Below are 16,968 nucleotides of genomic sequence, written 5' to 3'. Positions count from 1 at the left end.
ATGAGGACTTCAGGCTCTTCTATTTGATGATTTACCTCTTAACTTAACCTTAACTTATCCTGAACCAGCTTTGTAATATAGGCCCCTGGTCCTAAAATATGTGGAGCATGAGATATTGGAAAAAGGTGCTGCTAAGAATCTGTACTTATTGCCTTGTGTACACATTTTCCACATATAACAATGTAAGAGCACATGTTATTTATAACATCTTGAGGTGCACAAATTGCGGCATGTTAAATTTGAAAATATGTCCCACAAAAAGTACAATGTGGTACCTATATTTACTGTGTGTGGTACTTAACACACATGGCCTTAGAACATTGTTTCTTTGGGTGTGAGGACATGTTTTGCTTGTAAGTGTATCGTCGAACATTAGGTGTGAGAACATGGGACACATTGTGCGGTCTACATATTTTTATTGCTACTTGCTGAGGATGGGCAAAATTACATTACACTTATCTGATGCTTTTATCCAAAGCAACTTTGTTATTTTAAGTACAGGGTATCGGTAACAGTCCCTGGAGCAGTGTGGGGTTAGGTGCCTTGCTCAAGGGCATCTAAGCCATGGAGGGAGATTCGAAATGGAAGGGTGGGATTCGAACCTACAACCCTCTGATCTAAAGCCCATCTCCTCAACCACTCGGCCAAGGCTCCCCTCAAGACCACGGCTGCCCCCAAAATGTCTGACATGCCGCTCAGTATGTGACTTGTTGGTTTGTGTGTTCGCGTGTGTGTGTGCAGGCTTGTAGAAGAGGCCATGGGTGGCCAGTATCTGAGCGGCAACTTCTCCCTGCCCTGCCCGCCCGGCTTGGACATCGCCCCTGAGAAGGTCAACCCCCTCACCAGCAACAGCCTCAAGGTACTTCACCCTCACTTAGCGCATTCAGGCCGACTGAGAACCGCGCCGGTGCCCGTTCCCGCACCTAATCGCGAACCAGCCGTCGTGTTCACGCCACAGATTTTAGCGTCCGCGAACCGGAAAATTGGTTCGCAATGCGAACCGCAAAATACTAGGTTTTTCTCCGCGAACCGTGACGACAGCGTGCCCGTCAGCAGGTTCATCTGGGTAACGCAGTCACGTGCGGGAAAAGTTCAGAGCCCGTTATGAACATGGGCGGTTCGCAGATAAGCACTTTAGTGCTAAACATAACTGGTGCGGGCACCGACTCCAGCTCCATTCTGGTCGGCCTGAAAGCCCTAACAGTGGCATGGTTTTGGTTCTCATATCCAGGATTCAAAATTAACTTTTTTTTCCATCACCAGATGTTAATCTTACTAGCCAAACATACACTCAAGAATGGGTTCAAGTGGCTAGTTAAGTTTTCTTTTTCTACTGGCCAAACTGAGTTTAATTTAGGTGTTAATTTAGAGCCCTGCTCATATTCATCATCATGAGTAATAAAATAATAATACTGTGAAACATTGGTTTTCACCAAATTGTCTTGGATCAATATTATGCAAATAAGTATCCCATTTAACCTACTTATGATGAGAATTTGGAATTCTTTCACCAAGAGACTTTATCATTATTTAGAGATCTTTAAGTCACTGCCAACATTCCTCAATGCCAGGAAGCAGTGTTGCTGTTTGTTGCCGTTTCTATGTCTCTCCCCCCCGCCCCCTCAATTTTGCTGTTGGCATCTCACCCAGAGCAATTTCACATGCAATTCCCCAATGGGTGTAGCATGCAAATCTCTGTCTCAATCTAATTCTCTCTCTCTCTCTCTCTCTCTCTCTCTCTCTCTCTCTCTCTCTCTCTCTCTCTCTCTCTCTCTCTCTCTCTCTGCCAATCTCCTTCTTTCTCCCCCTCTCTCTATCTCTCTATCTTTGTCTCTACCTACACTTCATCCATCCCTGTCCACTCTGTCTTTATACCTCTCTCCCATCATCCGTCCATCACTCTCTATCCATCACTCTAGCTTCCTATCTTCCTTTTGTTTTAAGTCCCTTTTTTATTTATTTATTTAGGTAGTAATATCTCTATTTTTATAACATGTTTATTTTGTGTTTCTCTCACACATTTTTCAACTTTTTGGTCCTGTATCTGCATGTATGTTGTCTACTTTTGCATAAGTTGTATATACAAACGTTTGTATGTTACTGTTGCAACACATGAATATCCCCACTGTGGGAAAAGAAAGGGCATATTTACATTAGGGATGCAAGCGATTTATTGATTAATCGACTTTAATCGATCAATGGATTAATCGATTAAAAAACATTAATCGACAATTCAACCGACAAGATAACCAGGTGAAATGGGCATGTGAAGAGGGGTATGAATAGTGAGAATATTTAAATCACCTTTGGATTAAAGAATTGAAATAGAATTCATTTAAATGTGGTATTTTATCTCAATTTTTAATAAAAATGTTTAGATTCAGTAGTTTTTTCCCCAAGAAACATTGAGATTTCGGGGGGGAAACGCCGATTATCAATTAATCGTAAGTCGATCGATAAGGCTATCAACTAATGATTAATGAATTAATCGATAAATTGCATCCCTAATTTACATTCTTACTTCCTTATGTGTGTGTGTGTTCCAGTCCCTGCTGCTGCTGGGCTGCTTCGCTCTCTTCTGGTCGCTCTACTACACCCTGGAGGTGGCGCTGGCCCACCTGGACGTGCGGGACCTGTGGCGGGGGTGGCGACGGGGCAACTCGTACGGGGCCCGTCTGGAGGAGGGGCCCGAGCTGGAGCTGGAGCTGGAGGTGCAGCGGGGGGGAGGGGCGGACCGGGACGCCAAGGTGCCTCTCATCACGGGGGACTCTGCCACGTAGCACCACCGCCCCCCCACCCTCCCCAAAAAGGAGAGGACATCCCATTCCCACTCCACTGGACTGGAACTCAACTCATTTTATGTGTCTCAAATTGTGCACTTGTGTTGGTAACCAATACGCCACACGCGCTGAAACATAGTGCCTGAAGTGCACAAGTGCGCTATCTGAGACACAACTCCTGTCTCTCTGGCCAAGCAATTGCTCCCCGGCAATCACACCCCCCCAGGTCGACCATCCAGCAGCCCCTCTCCAGCCTCCCTGCTTCAAGTGCAGTGTGTGGGTGTATCCAGGGAGGTAGGGGGTTGTCGCTGCATTGAGTCAGATGGACCCTACATGAAACATCAACCATGGGGATTACTTGATTGGTGGACACTGATGGTTCGGTGTCTTCGGGGCCTTATACAGTGGTTGGGCATTTTTTAGGGGGCTGGGACGGGGTAACACTGGTGGTACGCATCACTGACGAACAACAGGGGGCGGGGAAATAAGTGGGGAGGGATGGTTATCCCGACATGACCCATCCCAACATGAACAGGGTTTCCAACTACATATATCAGGGGCGCCCTCGGTGCAGGGTCCTTGTTGTGGATGATGCCTGTTCTGAACTTCTTTTCGCCTCACACCATTGGAGGGGTTGTGCAGACAGCCCGACCTGTAATGCCTTGTGTACACCAAGCACGACCAACGCTACCTGATCGGCAGAAGTCATTATTTCTCTTATGGAGGGAAGGCGAATAAAGCTACAGGAGCGAATTCGCCAGGAGCGAAGTGAACAAATCGACCGGAGCAAATTTTGACAATTAAAGTCAAGCTAATGTTATGGTAATGAGCTATGACGCGATTCGGCGAAAACCAATTGGAACGTTCATATCTCTGTATGTCCCAGGCTGTCAAAACAGAGCCGATATGTGATTAGCTAAATCAAACATGTCAATGTTACGTCCAGAGCGAAACTTATTCTACCACCTCTGCTACCTAGGTAGCGTAGGTCGCGCTTGGTGTACACAAGGCATAAGGTTGACTAGAGTTTGGATTTCCTCTGGTGGACTTCAAAAGAGGGGGAGTTGCTCTCTCTTTCCTCTGCCTTGATCAACCGCTAAAGTGCACTATGGTTGCTTTTAAAATGCTGCATATATCTTGTATACATATTATAGACTCACTAATGGTGAGGGGTACTGAGTGAGCGTGAGTGTGTGTATGTGAGTGAGCGTATGATCAAGAATGTTGGTAGGAGGTGTGTTTGGGTTTGTGTGTGCGTGTGTCTGCGTGCGCGTGTGTGTGTCTGCGCGCGCGCGCGTGTGTGTGTCTGTGCGGATGCGTGTGTGTGTAGGAATGTGTGGGTGTAGGTATGTGTAGGTGTGGGTGTGTGTGTGTGGGTGGTTATGTTTGTGGGTGTGAGCTGTGAAAAAAACAAACAAAAGATTGTGTCTTACAGAGTGCTATATTTTTTATTAAATTATCTACTTTTTTTCCAACATCGTTAAATACCGATGTTCAGGGTTTAGAAAGTATTGTGTTGTTCTGACGAACAAAAAGTACCCTCCCTCATCGCACACAATTCAGGAGACGTGTCTGCTGTGCAGCTATAGCCTATTGGAATACTTCTCAAGGTTTCTATCAAAATAAAAGAAAGAGATTTGCACCCAGGTGAACTTGGACTTAGAGCAGTGACCCAAAGAATGAATTTGACACAGCTGGTCTGATCTGACATTAATAAAGATGATACAGCTGTAAAATGCATTGAAGTGTTGATATTTATTTTAAGATCCCTGACGGTTACATTAATTAGGTATACACACTAACCAAGTATGTAACGCCATATAACATTGTGTAATTGCATTTGTACCATAGAGATAGGTTTCGCTATGTATGGAGCAAGTATATGATGTGTTGCATGTTTATACAAGTGGTAGATGAACGAAAAAGGAAACTGCCGTTACCACTGTTTAATTACACCACTGTCAAGAAATCTACCGTGGTGCGGAGAGTGGAAAGTGGAAAAACACTTATGTGGACCATGACGTTGTAAACAGAAATTGAGGACACCAACAAGACAGTTTAAAGTTTAGCATTTAATTAGACAAAGTAGAAAAACACAAGGTCACTTCAGGGCTAATGGACAAGGAAGGCAACCACATTTTGCTGTCGAGATCGAGTCCAAATTTCGGATGTTGTTCCTGTATGCTTAAGAACTCATACATTTGTATTTTTGCACAAATGCATGCAACATATGTCAAATCTGTAGTCTCTTGAGGAGAATGCACAATCATTTGAAATCAGTGCTTTGGCAGGTTTTGGTCATTGGCTACGGTCAATGAACATCACTATTTTTATTACGACTATTAAATTCCATCACATACTATACGTAATGCAATCTAAACGTTATAACATAAACGAGCACTGTTAACATTTTCATAATTCATTGCCTGAGCTTGTCAATTAGTGAGAAACGGCTGATAAATGAGTTTAGTTGAATGAAGCAATTTTTCCCCAATCTGGTTTGTGTGTCTGGGCAACTATGTGCACTACGTTTTGCACAAGCACACGACTGTAAAAAAAAAAAAAATCATGAATGCATGGAAAACTTGCATTATGGTCTTATCCCATATGTGGATGGAACACTGGGTACATTTTGGCTTCAGGACTACTCCCAGCTACTGAGAGATTTGTTGGGGCGTAGGAGTTGGGGAGTTGGAGTGGTGTTGGGTTGGATTGGATTGGGTTGGGGAAGGCGGGAAGACAGGCGGGAGGGAGGGAGGGAGGGAGGGGAAGGCAAAGTGGGTGAGTTGGATGAGGGGAAACGAAACGAGTGGTTGTGGGCTGGTGTGTTTAGCTCATGATTTGCCTGGGCCGTCCGTATCCAGTCATGCCAGACTGGGAGGCTCCCTGGTTGGAGCCCATCTGCAGCCCGATGATGTTCTTCCCCTCCTTAAGCTGGTCGTCGGAAAAATCTCTGCGGTTCTCCTGTGCTTTCCTGCAGACGATGCACATAAAAAACGGCAGTTGTTACATTTCAGAGTTTGGGGACAGAAACACAGCTGAAAATGTTCTCCAAATCCCATTGAAGTCAACAAATGCAAAAGATAATAAACATTCTGAATTAGATATTATTTATTTTAATAAGTTATTATTAATTAAATTTGGCGGTATGGCTCCGTTCAGAAGAGTCCCCTGATTTTTCATGAGCACCATGAACATTCAGTAGCAGCGAGTCAGGGGACAGCAACAGCATGAGGGGATGCTTGCCCAATATAAGACTGGGAACGCTAACCATTCCTACAGCTCCAACAGAGTAGATGCATGCTCATCCCATCTTATTGAGGCCAGGTGCAAAAGCATATAAATGATAGAGAATATAGATATCCACACACTGACACTCAAGGATTTTTTTTATGAGACAAACAACATTTCGACCCACCAAGAAGATACTGGTGAGTCAAAATATTGCTTGTTCTAAATGTTCCCTGTTGAGTTCGGTGTGCAGACGTCTTATTTCTTCCATTGAGCTAACGAATGCCTCTTTTCCACTACTGGTTTTCTGGCAGGCCTACAGCTCGACACAGCGCGACTCGGCCGCCACTTTTCACTTTTAGATTGAGCTGTGTCATACCCAATCGAAAAGCAAAAAGTGGTGGCCGAGTCGCACTGTGTCGAGCTGTAGGCCTACCAGAAAAGTGGCAGTGGAAAAGAGGCACATTTCCCCATTTACAGAGCAGGCAACATGTCATACGTGACAAGGTGGAGCTGGGGAAGGAGCCGGTAGCAAAGCAACGTGCAGCATACAGTTGCCAAAAACCCGAGTAGCTTTCGTAGTAAGGCTCCTTGTTTCAGCTTGGCCAAGCAAGACAGTTCATCAGCTGAGGCAAAAATAGCTGAGGCAAGTCAGCTGATGTGAGTTGTCAGCCATGGGGATGCGGATAGCTCTTGACTACCATGGCCTGCCAGAACTGACGCTGACGCTTGATTGATCATACTTAACTGAGACTACTTCTGCAATACTACTGCTGATATCTGTTTAAAAAAATAAATAATGTTATGCAGGGGTGGAACAATGAACGGGCCTACCGGGCCAGGACCCAGGGGGCCAGAGACCCCAAGGGACCAGGCCAACTTGAGCCCACAACCAAGAGACACCCCTCCGAAATCAACTACACATATAATTATAATCATAATCCCCATTACCACTGTCGTTGGCATAGTAGTGTACATGATAAATGTTTGATAAATCCCCCCCTTAGAAGGACAGGAGGGCCCGGGTGCAAGAGACCAATTTCTTTCTCCACTGTGGATTGCGTTAAAGCTACATCTTCAAAAGGTCATTTTTAGTAAGTTGAAGCCTTGCATGAAATGCATGAAAACAGACTTTTTAACCCATTACTTCCAGGCTGACAACATGAAATGTATAGTCTGGGATTGCATTGCACCATAAACTGTGTGAAAGCTGGCGGGTGGAACCAATAAACTACTTAACTGCACATAATAGACCAGCACAGCTATATTGTCACCATGCTAAGCCCAAACCAAAGACAAGCTAGAGAAAGGAAAAAAAACATGCTACACAGATTGAGCGTTGTGATGGAAGACACATCCATGGCCCATCCATGATTATGCCGTATGGTGCGACCCCAGACTATACATTTCATGGCGTTTAACTTGTCAGGCTGACCTGACTTCTTCAACCTTCACATTAACTAGGAGTGACAGTGACTGTGAATGAACACTGGTTAGCCAGTCCAAGAGAGAGCATTCCAAAAGATGCTGAAGAAAAGACTCACTTGAAGAAGCAATCAGGATTTCCCTTGAACATGCCATCTTCCTTGGTAACGGCGATGCTGCCAATGGCCAGTAGTGTCCTCTGCACTGATGCAAGGTCTTTTCCTGTTAAAAAATATTTTAAAACATTAAATAAGGACAGGGTGTCCTCATTAGGACAATTCGATTCCTACAGTATTTTCCCATCTGAGGCAGAAGAACAACAAGTGTTATGCCTCTTTTCCACTGACGGTTTTCTGGTAGGCCTACAGCTCAACACAGCGCGACTCGGCCGCCACTTTTTGCTTTTAAAATAGGCACGACATAGCTCAACCGTGAAGCAAAAAGTAGCGGTCGAGTCACGCTGGTTCGAGCTGTAGGCCTACCAGAAAACTGGCTGTGGAAAAGAGGCACTAGTTCTTCAGTTCAAAAGTAGGTTAAAAAAAAGGACCTGGCAAGTCAGCCCAGAGTCGCTCAAAGTTTTGCCTTTCAATAATTGATGATTTAAGAATTCATTGGTGATTTTTCTAAAAAGTTGTGAGAAGTTTATTAAGTTGGTTCAGGTTTGTCTTGCCTTCCCAGAGGTCCACGGTCTGGAACATGTCGGTCTTCTGGACTCCGTAGCGCTCGGCAGCCGTAAGGAACTGGGAGATCTGCTCCATCTGTTTGAAGGCCATGTCTGAGTGCCCAATCTTCTTCACGGGTTTGGCAGCATCTAGACTGTTAATGAGCTCGCACAGAACCTATGCAGGAGGTATTAATCGAGCACAGAGAGAGAGAGAGAGATCAGGATGAAATCATAAATCAACAAATGAGCAAGCAAAAAACCCACATGTAGCCTACAAGCAAATGAGAGTTGGTTGACTGAGAGCTAAAAGCTTAAAGGTCAGACAGTCTAGATGTTTCGAGCAATTTCCCATGCTCATGACGACATCTGGTCTGGTCGTCGTATCACTTGGCTGCCGTTCTGGTCACCAAAACAAAGTCTCCCGCAGGCCGCTCGGTTGTTAGAGCAATATTATTAACGAGGGTTGTCAGGGAAATCATCTCTCATGGGTTCACTCAACCATTGGGGGTTGTCATGGTGAGCAGAACTCTGTTTTTCTCATGGGGTCAATGTATTTAAAGGCCATCAAAATTATTAAGAGGGAAAAAACATAAAGCACTCAATTTTTACAATATATTTCCTTATATACAGTACGTATATTTGAGCAAGACAATAAAGGATGTCGCATAATGTTTTTTCTGGGCTTCAGCCATTACTGGATTTAACCAGCTATCGTTTTATTGCCAGCCCATTATAACGGCAATGTGAGTTCTGTGAATGTGCTGTATCTCGAATGACTTACTTACAAAAGTGTCTACACTAGTTTTATACTACGTATATGAAGAAAATAAGAAATGGCTTACTTTTGTAGTAGTCATAGAAGATTGTCAAAACTATATATGAAACATTCTGTAAGTTTTGTGTATTTTTATTTCATATGGGTTAACAGGAGAGGATACGTACTGTAGCTCCCAAGAGGCCTTAATAGCATCAGTGGTTGTACTACACATTAAGTACACTATGTAGTTTCTTAGTATCTAGGCTCCTTGTTTACGTAACAGGGGTTAAAGGTGAAGACAGTGCACATCCCAGGAAAAGGTGCAGGACAACGGCTGACTAGAGTTTTCAGAGTGAGGAGTCCGCACACACATCCAAACAAAAAAAGATTTTGACAAGGAAGGCAACCACATTTTGCTGTCGAGATCGAGTCCAAATTTCGGATGTTGTTCCTGTATGTTTAAGACCTCATACATTTGTATTTTTGCACAAATGCATGCAACATATGTCAAATCTGTAGTCTCTTGAGGAGCATGCACAATCATTTGAAATCAGTGCTTTGGCAGGTTTTGGTCATTGGTTGTTGTTTTACCGGGCGGGCCGGCCGGTCCACTCACCACTCCGTTCTTGAGCCAGGCCTGGAAGCCCAGTTTGCCCGCCTCGGGCTTGCCCGCCTCTGGGCACTGGGCCCCGATCCACTCCACCAGGCGCTCCTCCAGCTCGGCGTCGTACTTTTTGTCGATCTTGTCCTGGACGGCGCGGCTCAGGCCGTAAGATGGACCCTTGTTGGCCATTCCTACTGCGGGCTTCTGGAGATGAAGGGATGGGCACGGTGGAGGCGGAGGTGGAGGTGGAGGTGGAGATGGAGGTGGAGATGGAGGGATGGAGGGACAAGAGACAAAACAATTAACACCAACAGACATGAGGTGGTACAGTGTGTCCCAGAGCAGTGTGTGTGTGTGTGCGGGTGTGAGAGCGTGTGTGTATGATTCCCATAAGGAGACAGGAACCCTGATTCTAATGATGGGAAGGCCAGACTGTTCTCCTGGTAAAACGCACCTTATTCAGTACTCAGGGTGCTGCCAATTGAAATGTTACAGTAGTGTCATGCACATTTGTGAGGAGAAGCAGAGCGACTGCTGAGGCGTAACCCCCTTACAGCTCTGTGCTGTTATTTGTCCTAATCTGGGAATGCTGTGTGTGGTGTGGTGTGGTGTGGACCCAGTAGTGTGTGGGGAAATTAGTGGGCGCTGGGCAGGCACACCGCAGCCCCGGCAGAAACTCATTATGGCACACTGATGGCAATTAACCGCCAAGTATGCATGCCGTTCAGGTCAGATGATGGCCTAATTGTGTATGTGTGTGTGTGTGAGAGAGAGAGAGAGAGAGAGAGAGAGAGAGAGAGAGAGAGAGAGAGAGAGAGAGAGAGAGAGAATGCATGTGTGCGCTTGTGAGTGCATGCATAATTGTGTGTAGGTTTTATGAGTACCCTCATTCCCTTCGCCACAGCGTCTCACAAATGGAAAAGTAAATCAGCTTGTGTTTGCATGTAAATGCTCTTGTTCTGCCTCTATTACTGGGCCCAATCAGTGCATTCAGTATATTTCTTATGGTTTTTTTACTCTTAATGGATCTTGCTCCTCTGGATGGAAGAAGAGGGTATCCTGTTAGCTTTAGTGAGCCACTCTTACCGTGAGGCTCAAGCCAGTATAACAAACAACTTGCAAAGAACAGATTTCTGCACATACTGTACATGAACATTTAAACATACATGTGACTCCCAAGCCCCAAGCCACATATAAACAGAGATATTCATACATATACACACACGCATACAGTACATATGTACACATACGCAGTGTTTTAAGTGGGCCAGTACTCACTGGTACAGAGTACTGGCACGAATGTCACTCAATTTTGGCCCGCAGAGTACTGGGACTTTTTAAGTTACGGTACATCTATCTGTGTATGGGTCAGTGACGTTTCAGCAGTAGCACAAGTCAGCATGGCACAACGACAGCCAGTGTCACTATTGTACACTTTAAAAATTTTTTTAAAAAAATTAGTGGACTGTCTAAGACGCATATTCATTGGACCATATCAACCACCAATTACTATTCATTTATTGACATTAGATGCCGTTGTGCCCTCTGAAGTCTTTGACCCATAGACAGTTGTACTGTATTGTGAAAGTACTTGTTTGCCACTTAAAGCACTGCTGCACTGTACATAAAACATATACGCAGCTTCATAGACAACTTCCATCAGTGACGCGTGGAGTTGCACAGAAGACATCCACATCATATTAATAGCCTAGCATTCTCCCAAGTGCACACCACTTAAGGCCATTCCCATTTGGGAAATCTTTGTTTATTGTTGTTGTGTTGTTGCTTTGTTGTTGTTTTGTGTTATCGTCTTATCATCTAGGCCTTGGTGCTGTGCAGTGGCAGAATTTGCGACCGTAAAACAAAAATCCGTAGCATGATTTGACGTTCAGGTTTCTGATACTCCTGTACTCAAGTCTCAAGGCACTTGAACAAGAAGCTCATCACTGAAGGGCAACCATCAATAGCGCGCACACACATACATAACTGACATACACATTTATAACTGACGTACTGTACACATAAATAACGCAACAGCCATTCATATGAAAACCAAAACAATATAGCCGATTCCAAATGGCAGCCAGCTTAGCAAAGCGAGGTTATGAAACAACCATCTGCAAAATCTGCAGCACGTTCACCTGTGATGCCATCTCGATGTCGGGATTTCACGGCTCTCGGGGCCTAGAGGTTAAAGGGCACAGTTTTACCAGTCAGGCCCCAGGAGTCCACAAATCACTTATAGTAGGCCCTCGTTAGGAAAGATAAATAAGAAATCCTTCCATAAAAAAACTATGAAAAGGTCATAATCAGTTTTTTTTCTGCACCACCGTTCACCAGTCATGCCCCAGGAATCTCCAAACCATTTGCAGTAGGCTCCCCATTAGGAGATATGAATCCTTCCATAAACTATTAACCCTTTGGGGAGTAAGGATTTTCCCCCAGTTCTAGAATTTTGCCTGAGCATTCTATAGCTCCCATAGAAAACCTGCAGAGCGTTTGTGACATCACGATCACAACTCAAAATTCTAAACACATATACGTGATGGTACTCCTCAAAGGGTTAAAACAGTCATACAGTCGTCTCGGGGGTGCTGTGGTGCTGCAGGGCACCGGTCCATAAATGGTCTTGGATGCTCATGGGGACTCGGGTTCGAATCATAGCCAAAGGCATATCCCAACCCTACCCAATCTCGCTCTCCCACTCGTTTCCAGCTCCACTCTTAGTCTTCGCTATCTCATAATAAGGCAAAAAGTCACCAAAAAATCTATCATAATGTACTTTTTGTGGACCACCATTACAGTATGTTTGACAAAAAACAACTTTGGCAGCCCAAAGTCCATTTCCCTCACTGTATATTTGGGTAAACAGCACCTAAGGCTATAGTCATGTCTTTGACACATGGAGAAGCCATGCCCTGGCATGACACACAATGTGGGTCTATTATCCCTCATTGCACTGGAATGTGTGTTTATTTCTCAGCCTAAATGAGGCAGCCTCAGTGTCCCATGGTGGGGCGTCTATCTAACTGTAAATGTCCATATCGCCTTCAGGGGCCAGTGCCAACAGGATGCCAGATAATGCCCTGTTCTTTCCTCCGTTTCCTCCCTTCGTCCTGTCTCTACCAAGCCTACCAAGCCTCCCATATGAACTCTGACTGTCTGTCTGACTGTCTCTCCATCTATCCTCCCATCCTCACTGACTGTTTTCTCTACTGAGCCTCCCATCCTAACTCTGTCTGTCTGTCCGTCTACCTGCCTGCCTGTCTGTCTGTCTGTCTGTCTATCTCTCCAATGTTCCCTCACTGGCTGTTTTCTCTGCTGATACTAATTCTGTCTGTCTGTCGAGCGCCTCTTCATCTTCATCTTCATCTTCATTTTACTGGTTGTTTTCTCTACTCTCACCCAACCCTGTCTGTCTGCTTGTCTGTCTAACTGTCTCCCCGTCTCTCCACTGTTCCCTCATTGGCTGTCTTCCTATCTTCCCCTCACTGGCTCCTCATCTCTCCTGTGTTCCAGGCTGGTCTTCCTGTATGTTTCCCAAGCCTGCTACCTGACTGTGTGTCTGTCTGTCTGTCTGTCTGTCTGTCTGTCCGTCCGTCCTCCCCTGCCTGTCTGTCCGTCCGTCCTCCCCTGCCTGTCTGTCTGTCTGTCTGTCCTCCCCTGCCTGCCTGTCTGTCCGTCCTCCCCTGCCTGTCCGTCCGTCCTCCCCTGCCTGTCTGTCTGTCTGTCCGTCCTCCCCTGCCTGTCTGTCTGTCTGTCCTCCCCTGCCTGCCTGTCTGTCCGTCCTCCCCTGCCTGTCCGTCCGTCCTCCCCTGCCTGTCTGTCTGTCTGTCCGTCCTCCCCTGCCTGTCTGTCTGTCTGTCTGTCTGTCTGTCTGTCTGTCTGTCTGTCCGTCCTCCCCTGCCTGTCTGTCTGTCTGTCTGTCTGTCCGTCCTCCCCTGCCTGTCTGTCTGTCTGTCTGTCTGTCTGTCTGTCTGTCCGTCCTCCCCTGCCTGTCTGTCTCTCTGTGAGTGCTGGAACAGCTGTGGCATTAGAGTTCTATTATGGAGGGCTGTCCTGCCTGGATGATATCAGGGGGTCCCTTCGGTTGGGGCACATGAAAGACTCTGGCTGTCTGGGAAGAGCACAGGCGGTCTCCAGTCGGCAATATAAACCTCTTGTATACATGAAAGTCTTGGTATATCCTTAACGGTGTCTTGGGAACAGCCAGTTGTAGTAGCGAGAATGAAGGCCAATCAAGTATAAAGATCAACAGATGTATCTGGAGTATTGTACTGTGATGAAGAGGTTAAACCTGGCTTTGCCATTACATGCATGTCTGCATCATTTGCAGGATTACCACAAGTATTTTAATAATGGTGTGTGTGTGTGTGTGTGTGTGTGTGTGTGTGTGTGTGTGTGTGTGTGTGTGTGTGTGTGTGTGTGTGTGTGTGTGTGTGTGTGTGTGTGCGTGTGTGTGTGTGTATGTGTGTGTGTGTGTGTGTGTGTGTGTGTGTGTGTGTGACTGCCTGTGACCTAATCTTAGTCACTTTTTTACTTAATTGCTGTTTTTTTAATAACCATGGTTACAGAGGTTTTGGCAGCCGACTTGTCTGCAGTAGAAAAAAAAAAGTAAAGTCTGAGACCAAGTAGGAGACCCATTCAGTGAACTACATCGGCTGGCCACCATGATGTAATAATGTGGGCAGTGGCATGTCAGGGCAATGGAATGCTGGCTACTTTATCGCCCCTATGGTGCTGCCCATTTGGTACTGCCCGTTTGGTACTGCCCCATTGCCTACTGTTGACCTTTGCCTACTGCTGCCAACATTGCACTCTTACTGCATGGGCATATGCGTGTCCAGTTGTTACAACTACAGCATCTCCATGCAATAAAAATGAATAGCTGAATTCCCAGTGCTTATGCACTCACTTTATAGTGAACCAAGAGGTGAATACATCTATCCAGTAACAATATCACACTGTTGGTGAACTAGTGACTTTCATATTCAGTCAGCCAATGTGTTTCAGTAGATTTAAAAAGTTCATAAGCTGCCAGTATAGTTAGCCCAGGTATACACAGTCTATAGCCTATGTGTACTAATGGCTCATATTTTCTCAGATGTTTGTCTATGCTGTTATACTGCAGGTAAATTTACATAGGCATAGACCTCCTCATCACATCCGATGAATGCCTGTGTATGGAGAGTTTACAGCAGTCATTTCCATAGACAGAGATAAGCTTGCTATCATCGCCGCCTCCTAGTCTCTTACTAGTATAATAAGGCCGACCTCAAACAATAATTTGACAACCTGAATACCCGATGCTTTGGCTAGTTTAAAGTTGAAAACTGGAACTGGCTGACAGACAATACAAAAATACAAGTACTTGTACCCTATGTAATTCCCTAAGTAGGCTATGTAAGGAGTACAACACAATGTATTCGCCATCACTTATGGTAGTGAACGTTGGCTCAAAATGTTCATTTGAGTGAATATCTTGGACAGAGGCAAAGACAACTCCAACTTGAACTATTCCGGCTTGTGGTATTCCAGTGTGGGCTGCTTGATTAAAATGTACAGAAAAATGTTGACCTCCAAAATAAATAGATTGAGTTAAAAATATAATTCCCTGCCACAACAGAAAGATTACTTTACCGGCTTTACAGGCAAAATGCCTTGACTGACTGTTTGGCCTTTTTTTTACCCCAGATCCATTGAAAAAGTTGTCAATCTTTTCCTTTATCCAGCCTGAATACTGAATACTCAGTCACAGGTTTCCCCCCCACAACTTCATCTGGTCCTCACAACTTGCCATGGCATTAGCACAATTCCACCCTGGGTGCATGTTGGAAAAGCATTTTTTCCTTTCACATGTTATTCCTGGCATACTCCTTTGTGCTTCCATAGCTCCAAATAAACCAAACCAAAAACTACAAAAAACGATGCATTTGCCACCAGTATATGCGACATAGCAATAAAACACACTGTTTAAAGGGATGGAGAGTACCAACAGTCAGGATTCACCGTTTTTCTTGTCCTCCACAACTTAAAAAAAAAAAGATGTCCTCATCCAGTCCCCAAAACTTTCCATGGCATAACCATGGTGTTACAGCCGCCACAAGATGAGAAAGGAATATCACGATAATACTCACTGTGTAAAAGGATGGAGATGGGATGGAGAGTCACTCCTGAGATCCTGCCGGGAAACTGGAGGAGGCGGGTGCTTATCAGTGCAGAGTGAGACTGGGTCCAAGCAGTGTGCGTTTTATGTGTGGCGGAATTCCTCCTCCCGAGCAAGAGACGGCTGAAAAGAGGAGTGAGCCGAAATGACTTCACCACCACAACCAAAAGAGGGAGGGAGAGGACCAACGAGACAAAAAGGAAACCATAGCCTTAAAAGGATATGGCCCTACTGTGCAAAAGCTGCCTCCCTCTACGTCCTATGACTCTGTCTCTCTCTCTTGCTCTCTTTCTCTCTCTTTCTCTCTCTCTCTCTCTCTCTCTCTCTCTCTCTCTCTCTCTCTCTCTCTCCCTCTCTCTCTCTCTCTCTCTCTCTCTCTCATACACACACACGCACACGTTTTCTCTCTCTCTCTCTCCTTCCCCCTCTTTCTCTCTCTCTCTCCTTCTCTGTCACTTAGCTCTTTCTCTTTTTTCCTCTCCTCAAGGGTAAAAAAGTGAAACCTTATTTGGGGCTGGGTAGTGAGAGTAGCGCAGCCAAATAGCTGGTTGGCTTGGTCCGGCCAGGTGATGAATTTTCCAAATATTTCATCACAGCTGTGCATCCCCCAGCCAAGATGGAGTACCAGAGACAAGGGTAGAGCTGCCTCCAGCATTCTCAAGGGTCATAGGTCAGTCAGGTATAGGCCTAGATAGATAGATAGATAGATAGATAGATAGATAGATAGATAGATAGATAGATAGAAAGAAAGAAAGAAAGAAAGAAAGAAAGAAAGAAAGAAAGAAAGAAAGAAAGAAAGAAAGAAAGAAAGAAGTGAAGATAACCTTGTAAGTGAAGATATAAGATGCAGGTTGCACCGAACTCAGAATATAAAGTGTTTTGTTGTACGTTTTGCTTTTCACAGGTCTCGCTCATGTATTATTGCCGGAGACTATGCACAGCCACCCTGAAGGACATAAATTCTGATCCACCTGTTTCAAATCTATCATACGGCTGGCTGTATAGGCAATGGTGGAGGAGGCTGAAGATACAGTGTGGCCTTGGAGGGATGGTATGGTATGGGGAGAATACGGAGGTGAGAAGTAAACACTTCTGCAGGACCTTTTATGTCCATGATCCTGTGTGTGTGTGTGTGTGTGTGTGTGTGTGTGTGTGTGTGTGTGTGTGTGTGTGTGTGTGTGTGTGTGTGTGTGTGTGGTGTGTACACGTACACACATACTTTGTTGACAGCTATTCCCCAGCCATTGCATTCAGCGCTGGGTGCAAGGCTAGGACACTTATGCTGCACAGCAACAACCAAGACCCAGTGAGCGAAGTGCTTCCTTCAATCCAGTCAACATT

The 16,968-nt window shown here is 45.2% G+C and overlaps 2 protein-coding genes across 5 annotated transcripts in view; one reads left to right on the top strand and one right to left on the bottom strand.

The window, feature by feature from the left end:
• The window catches only part of LOC134454666 (proprotein convertase subtilisin/kexin type 7-like), a 61,594-nt gene extending 57,172 nt beyond the window's left edge, over nucleotides 1-4,422 (top strand). The window contains exons 15-16 of the mRNA XM_063205823.1: nucleotides 742-859; nucleotides 2,547-4,422. Coding sequence (XP_063061893.1) covers nucleotides 742-859; nucleotides 2,547-2,780 — 352 coding nt within the window. The 3' untranslated portion in view covers nucleotides 2,781-4,422. The remainder of the gene's footprint in view (nucleotides 1-741; nucleotides 860-2,546) is intronic.
• Nucleotides 4,423-4,833: 411 nt separating this feature from the next.
• LOC134454665 (transgelin-like) lies at nucleotides 4,834-15,781 on the bottom strand. Of its 4 annotated transcripts, none has more exons than XM_063205819.1 (6): nucleotides 15,599-15,781; nucleotides 11,603-11,645; nucleotides 9,474-9,665; nucleotides 8,107-8,275; nucleotides 7,556-7,658; nucleotides 4,834-5,754 (listed from the first exon to the last, which is right to left on the bottom strand). In XM_063205819.1, exons 2-6 carry the CDS (start codon nucleotides 11,612-11,614, stop codon nucleotides 5,610-5,612), a joined length of 621 nt encoding a protein of 206 aa, XP_063061889.1. In that variant the 5' UTR covers nucleotides 11,615-11,645; nucleotides 15,599-15,781; the 3' UTR covers nucleotides 4,834-5,609. The 4 variants fall into 4 exon arrangements, with proteins under 4 accessions (XP_063061889.1, XP_063061890.1, XP_063061891.1 ...); XM_063205820.1 differs by having other exon boundaries at nucleotides 9,474-9,662; XM_063205821.1 differs by lacking the exon at nucleotides 11,603-11,645 and having other exon boundaries at nucleotides 15,599-15,780.
• Nucleotides 15,782-16,968: the final 1,187 nt, after the last annotated feature.

This window comes from Engraulis encrasicolus, chromosome 8, assembly GCF_034702125.1.
Source record: "Engraulis encrasicolus isolate BLACKSEA-1 chromosome 8, IST_EnEncr_1.0, whole genome shotgun sequence".
Classification (NCBI taxonomy): domain Eukaryota; kingdom Metazoa; phylum Chordata; class Actinopteri; order Clupeiformes; family Engraulidae; genus Engraulis; species Engraulis encrasicolus.
Note: the sequence above shows the minus strand (reverse complement) of the source record. Positions and strands in the feature narration are given on the sequence as shown.

Coding starts and splice junctions, on each gene's coding strand:
- LOC134454665 (XM_063205819.1), bottom strand. Junction 8,276..9,473: donor CCTGGCTCAAGAACGGAGTG/GTGAGTGGACCG, acceptor CCTCCTGCATAG/GTTCTGTGCGAGCTCATTAA. Junction 7,659..8,106: donor GACCGTGGACCTCTGGGAAG/GCAAGACAAACC, acceptor ATTTTTTAACAG/GAAAAGACCTTGCATCAGTG.